The sequence below is a fragment of the Triticum urartu genome, chromosome 2 (assembly GCF_003073215.2).
Source record: "Triticum urartu cultivar G1812 chromosome 2, Tu2.1, whole genome shotgun sequence".
In the NCBI taxonomy this organism is placed as follows: Eukaryota; Viridiplantae; Streptophyta; class Magnoliopsida; order Poales; family Poaceae; genus Triticum; species Triticum urartu.
In genome coordinates, this window is record NC_053023.1 from 33,088,177 (window position 1) to 33,094,800 (window position 6,624).

General features: G+C 44.9%; 1 protein-coding gene across 1 annotated transcript; it reads right to left on the reverse strand.

Annotated features, from left to right (window-relative positions):
• Positions 1–4,753: 4,753 nt before the first annotated feature.
• Positions 4,754–6,399, reverse strand: LOC125540854 (bidirectional sugar transporter SWEET6b-like). The gene is made up of 5 exons (XM_048704393.1): positions 6,320–6,399; positions 5,994–6,210; positions 5,704–5,865; positions 5,034–5,153; positions 4,754–4,915 (listed from the first exon to the last, which is right to left on the reverse strand). The coding sequence occupies exons 1-5, from the start codon at positions 6,397–6,399 to the stop codon at positions 4,754–4,756; spliced, it is 741 nt and encodes a 246-aa protein (XP_048560350.1).
• Between the last annotated feature and the right edge of the window lie 225 nt (positions 6,400–6,624).

Sequence of the window (6,624 nt, forward strand, 5' to 3'; positions counted from 1 at the left end):
TTACTATGCATTATTTTCCAGGAGATGTCTTACTGGTCATGGACAGAGTGGAACTCTCAGTTCACCTGGCCTTGCTATTTTGCGCCATGCTTTATATGCTGACAGTACTTTTAGTTTGGGCACTATGATTGCTCGTCGGTTACATACAAACCGGATGAAGGGTGGAACTCTCAGTTCACCAGACCTTGTATGTAGTCTCCATAGTGGTCCTGGGCTGGTGCGTAAGTCGGAAAATATTGTGTTCTTGGCGTTAAGTTGTTGTCGTACTTAATGTTCTCTTTTGCCTTATCTGTTAAATGACCCTTCCGCCTGTTGCGGTTGGTGCCACTGAAAGAGGATGCCAGAATAAGTGTGAGTAATGGCAAATGGTAAATACATTTGTTTCACTTTGTGATCCCACAAACCATGTTAAGATATGAACCTACATCGACCACCGTACGTGACGAATCTTCTTTTTGAACCATGATCCCATTGTTAGGCTTCATACCTATGTTTAGTGTCTGTACCAGGCGTGTTGCAGTTCTATTTTTCCTTTGGAAAAGTCACACTATTCCTTCAAATATATTCACTGTAAAGGAAAATAGGTACGTTCCATAAAAAAAGCCCATTTCCTTAAGGAGACCTCGCTCACGCCCGATCTATTTGAAAAAAAAAAATACGATGCCTACCACAAAATAAGGCCCAATGATTTTTTTTTTTTGGATAGGATAAGTGCACTTCAGGCCACCCAGGGTCAAGCAGTCAGTGGCGGGCCCAAAGGAGATACCTTTTGTGCGAGAGCGCTCTTAGTTGAAAATATTCAAAGGTTGGTGCCTCAAGCTAAACTTTTCACCTTTGATTCTTACCCACTTTTGCTACTAAGTATGATCCATCTAATCCTTGCAACCCCTTCTCTGGACTAGCAATAGTTGTTGCCGTCATGGACGCCGACGAGATTCTCGACCAAGCGATACCTGAGTGGTTGGAATTGGCAATCATATGCTTCCAGCGGTATCAGTCGCCATGATGAGCTCTGCCATTGGTTCTTATTTTGTGTACTTATCAAGACTTCTATCTTACTTGCACTAGCCTTCTTATATAAACACCATGCTTTTGGTATTTTGTGATATGGTGCCGTGCATATAATGAAGAATCCGCTTCACCAGGATCCAATGGGAGTCACGCAGAGCATGCATGTGAGGACACACCTACTGCATGGAATACTATAGGTCCAGACATGTGAGCGTCAAGTACTACAATGCATCGACGATGGAGTGATAAAACGCTGCATTCGGTGCAGACGATCCGTCAAGTGCAGAGATATTGGCCTTCGACAGGCATGGCAGCAGGCTTGTAGTTAAGCATGCCCGTGTGCTCGAGAAGCTTATGAGCATATTGCTGCTGATGAAGAAAGAACCCGTCAGCGCGTCGTACCACCTCGATGCCGAGGAAGTAGTGAAGAGGCCCCAGATCCTTGAGGCTGAACTCATATCGGAGACGAGCAGTGAGATGATGAAGGAGCTCAAAGGAGGACGCCGTAAAGCCGGACGTGGCGGTAGCAGCGCCCTGATGGTAGACGAACAATGATGCGTCAGAGCAGGTTGATCGAAACACGAGCCATTGGAGGAAGGCGGCGATGCGCCAGCACAACGCACGTGGTGCCTGCTTGAGCCCGTAGATGGATCAAAAATGCACACACATGATCCGGATAAGTGGCTCTGATGAATCCGGTAGGCTGCTGACAAAACACCTGCTCGATGAGATGACCATCAAGGAATGCATTGGAAACATCCAAATGATGCACGGGACATGTGTGAGACACCGCAAGCAGTAAAACATCGCGAATCGTACCCGATTTAACAACCGGGGCAAAGGTGTCGAAGTCAACTCCGGCGCGCTGCCAAAAGCCATAGACTACCCTGTGCACTTTGTAGCGCTCAACGGAACCGTCAGGGCGGGTCTTGTGGTGGAACACCCATTTCCCACTGATGACGTTGGCATGGGGAGGCTGTGCGACACAAGTTTCCACGTGCGGATGTGAGGTTGTGCTCCAATGCGTCAAAATCCTTTTGCATCGTGGTGTGCTCGTGAGGGTCGCGAAAAGCAGCACGGGCTCAAAAGGGAATCGACGATGGTGATGAAGTCGATGCGGTACACACGTACTCTTCAGACGAATAGCACTTGCCAGGACAAACCACACTAGCGCGAGCACGGGTCGTCATGTGGTGCAGCGCTACCGGAGGGGCGGGTGGAGCAATGGGCGAGAGCGAGGATTCATCTGCATTAACAAAGATGGATGTCACTACAGGAGCCAGCACAATATCATCCCCATCGAGTTACTCTGCGCGTGACATAAACCCAGCAACCATCATAAACATCATTGTTTCTGGTAAGCAAACCATCCATGTTCATGTACCTCTGTAGAGAATTGCTAATCTACCATGCTAATGTATTTTCTTGGCCCTGTATAATCCCATCATAGACCCAGGAGCCAGCACAATATCATCCCCATCGAGTTACTCTGCGCCTGACATAAACCCAGCAACCATCATAAACATCATTGTTTCTGGTAAGCAAACCATCCATGTTCATGTACCTCTGTAGAGAATTGCTAATCTACCATGCTAATGTATTTTCTTGGCCCTGTATAATCCCATCATAGACCCATTAGTTCGGTCCATGGGCGTCAAAGTCCACACCTGGAGGACAGTAGGAGACATGAATCTTAGTGTCCATTTGTATAGGACGCAGTGCTCGACTACTTTGGCGCCAGGATTACCAACCCATGTGCAATTGGCAACCTCCTTGGCCTCATGCAATTGATCATCTGTTCCTCTCCTCCCCTCATGCGCTTTATATTGACTGTGCCAAAATGCACTTTTATTCTTCTTTTCGTGGATATTTAATAACTGCTGGAATCCTGGATAAATAAGTTTGCTGGAGTGACCGGAAAATTAGTGCTAGTTGTGGTTGCTGCAGTTCCGCGGATTATCTGGGACACGCGAAATGATGGTGTTTCAGGCACACACAGAAAAAACTGCTGGATGATGTGTTGTTTTGATCAAACTAATTGGATATTGGATTCACTATTCGTTTCCTTTGTAGAGAAATGAGGTAAACACAAATCTGCTGCAGTGGGGAGTAAGGCTCTTTGAACAGGTGGCAAATGAAGTGTTTGGAGCTGTGCGGGGCCAGAAACTTACTCACTTAAGGATATCGGTCTTCGGCTGCATTCAGCGGCTGTTTAGCAGGGCCATCTCCAGAAATTTGGGGCTTCGGGCAGAAACTAAAATGTGGCCCAAAATTTCGAACAATTCACATAACATAAGAATTAATATGCGTAAAGCACACTGTCAGTTTATTATATAATTTCCAGTCTGTTTTATTTGTACCTTATTTAACCATATATCAGATATTATGCTAAAATTGTAATGTGATAGGAAAGCAATGAACGAACTTCATGTTCTACCAAAAAGTGCCATCCGTCTAGTATTTCTTGGAATATAATCTTCAATCATATCTTCGTACTATATTATATCTCCAAGACATCAATTTCTGCATCATCTTCCACAACCCCCATCGTATTATCATCACCACCATCATCAACATTAACATCTGCAGTTTGATTTTCAGAATCAAGTTGGCAGGCTCACTAAATATCTATCGAGGGCACTCGTTTGAGTTCGAGCCTCAAGATCCAGTCTTTGTTTTGCAGCACCAGAATCATGTTTCCTAATTCTAGTAGACATAATGATGATCCAGGAAGAAAACCTAACAAATTACAATAAGTGATCATTGATCAAATAGAATCTAACTAGATTCATATAGTATTTATCGCTAGATCGAGATCATTCAAATACAAAGAAAATAAATTGATAAAAAAACCTTGCTCTTGGATATTAAAACACAGTATGTAGTCTAAAGTTGATGTGTTTAGCTAGCCTGGGCTGCTAGTCTGGATGCTGCTTCAAGTTGGATGTTATTTTTATTTCCCTTAATAGAAATTTGTGGGAAAGGGCTGGAGTCTTACTAGTTAGAGCCACAAGTTGGTGGGCTATCTAATTTGAGCGGAGCTTTTCCTATACTCAACCTATTTTTCTTGACAAAGAAGTGTGTCTATATATACAGTAGACACCATGCGATCAAACACACCACTTTGAAATATATATGACAAACAATTAACATGTTACAAGATTCAGAAAAATATCTCTAGCAGGCACGACTCAAAACGTCATACTTGACCAAGCTGCAGAGCTGCTCGTTGCCTGTCCATGTGGTAACAAGGCAGCGTCACGGGAAAAGAGCAGAAGCCATCCAACCAAACCGGTAATTAGGTTAAGTCTGACTCCTTTTCTCCTACACCGTGTTCAAGTTGCATCACCAATAAGATGCCCTTTGGGTGGTTTTGTACAGAAAACGAAAGAGCCTTGCCCGAAACATAATACAAACACATCATGGATATTGAATAATTTAATTTAACATAGCCATCACACGCTGTAATTAAAAAATCAATCGTATCATCACGTAAGAGCAGATTGAAAACAGGAAAGCATACATGGTGTCATAATACATCTGGGATAACTCAGCTGGATTGGTATTTATATACACTTGAAATAACACTATAGTCTCGGACAGACGACAATGGTTCACGAAACTAGAGGCGATCTCAGACTCTACTAGCTAACAAAAAGTAGTACTAATTAACATCAACTTGTTGTAGTATCATCCGGTATTAACTACTCAACATCACTAGGGCTAAAAAACGAAGCCAAGTTTATTTTTCGATGGTGACGGAGACGTTGCCGCTGGTAACGGCGTTTTTGGTGAGGACAGTGGGCAGTTCCACGTTTTTGCCTTTCTTGGGGCTCAATCTGTAGTAGTAAAAGTACAGGATCAGCTGGATGAGGCCGAAGATTGTACCGAGGGCATTGGGGATCTGCACGGAATTTAAAGAGGACATAACAGTTAGATCAATCCGCGCTGAGGAGTTCTTGATTGTATGTCTGGCTGGGTTTGCGACTTCTTATTTCCAATGTGTATGTGTATGTACATACCGTGATGTAGATGTCAAACTTGATGAGCGCATAGCCCATCCAGCAGCAGCCATTGAGGAAGTTCACCAGCGACAGGAAGAATGGCATGTACTCCACACTCTTGGTCCTGATCACTTTACCCTGCAAATAGGCAGTACAATATTACTACTTTCATCTTAAATTTTTGAGTTATATTTGTATTAGTACACTCATAAGTTGGCAGAAGCATCCGTAATTAACAATTAGCCTGAGCTAGTAATTCACCTGTAAAGGAAGTTTACCTTTGAGGTAGAAATAAACCGTAGGAAATTTTGATTAAAAAATATGATGTAGCATATTGTGGAAGAACTTGGGTGCGTGAGAGGTGAACAACTCAATTCGGACTTTTTATAACAGGGTTTTGGCACGAAAGTTAAAAAGTGAAAGGTGGGTGCACCTTTTAGATGGACATAGATTTTCAAGCAGAATCAACAACAAACAAGGTGTACTACTTAACAAATTAAGGTCTGTCAAAAGCATCTACTAGAACTTTAAAAATAATTATAGGCAGGTATTTTTTTCTTGAAAGCGCATAATTACCACACCACACGTGCACAACGCAGATTAATTAATTAGCCACCAGAACTAACAAGTTAAAGCGGTTATCAAAGATCACGGGTCGACGACCTTTAAGTTGGGGTGGTGTACGTACCATGATGGTGAGCGGGGAGGCGTACATGATGGAGCCGAAGATGACGCAGAGGATGCCTACGATCATGGAGCGCTTCTCATGGGTGTGGGCACCGAGGAGCACGCCGGCCACCACGACAGCCATGAACGCCGCCTCGAGGGCGAGCACGCCGAGCATCTTCCACTGCACACACAGCAGAGCACATGCACATGCCTTGGGTTAGGGGCTGGAGGATCTTCTGTACAGAAACTAAAGCCGAAAAGAGACAGTGGGACGGATGAGGAGGCATTAGGAGGGTTGCACGTACGTACCCTTGTGTTCTTGGCTGCGTAGATGATGAAGATGATGATGTAGGCGCCCTCAATGACGAGGCCGATGCCGTTGATGGTGAGGACGAGGGTGCTGTTGGGGTGGACGATGGGGAGCCCGTAAAAGAACCAGAGCAGGCAGTTCATGAGCGTCGCCAAGTAGGGGTCCGGTTTGAACTCCTCCACGTCCTTGGCCTTGTAGATCCGCCAGAACGTCGGCCTGCATACGTACGTACAAGTAGAAAACGAGCCTCAGACTCATGCCCTAGCAACCACCTTTCATATATGTATACATACAGACTAGACGAGAGGAGGAGGAGTGGGCTTACACAGGGGAGAGGAAGAGGCCGAAGGAGATGACATTGCCTATGATGCCGACAATGTTGCGGGCCACTTCGGCGGAAACCATGATGCTCAGCTAGATCAATCGCTCGCCGGAAACACAACTCGATTGGTCGGGGGAGCAAACGACTTGAGGAAGGTTGGTCGTGATTTGTTTGGGGCGTGGGTGGCCGAGCTTATATAGTAGGGGGTTCCCCGTCGCCTTCCCCAAGTTATATCCGATGTGGATATGGTTAAGGGTAGGTTAAACGGTTTGATTTGAGTGCAGTCCTCATCCAACTCCTTCTCCGGC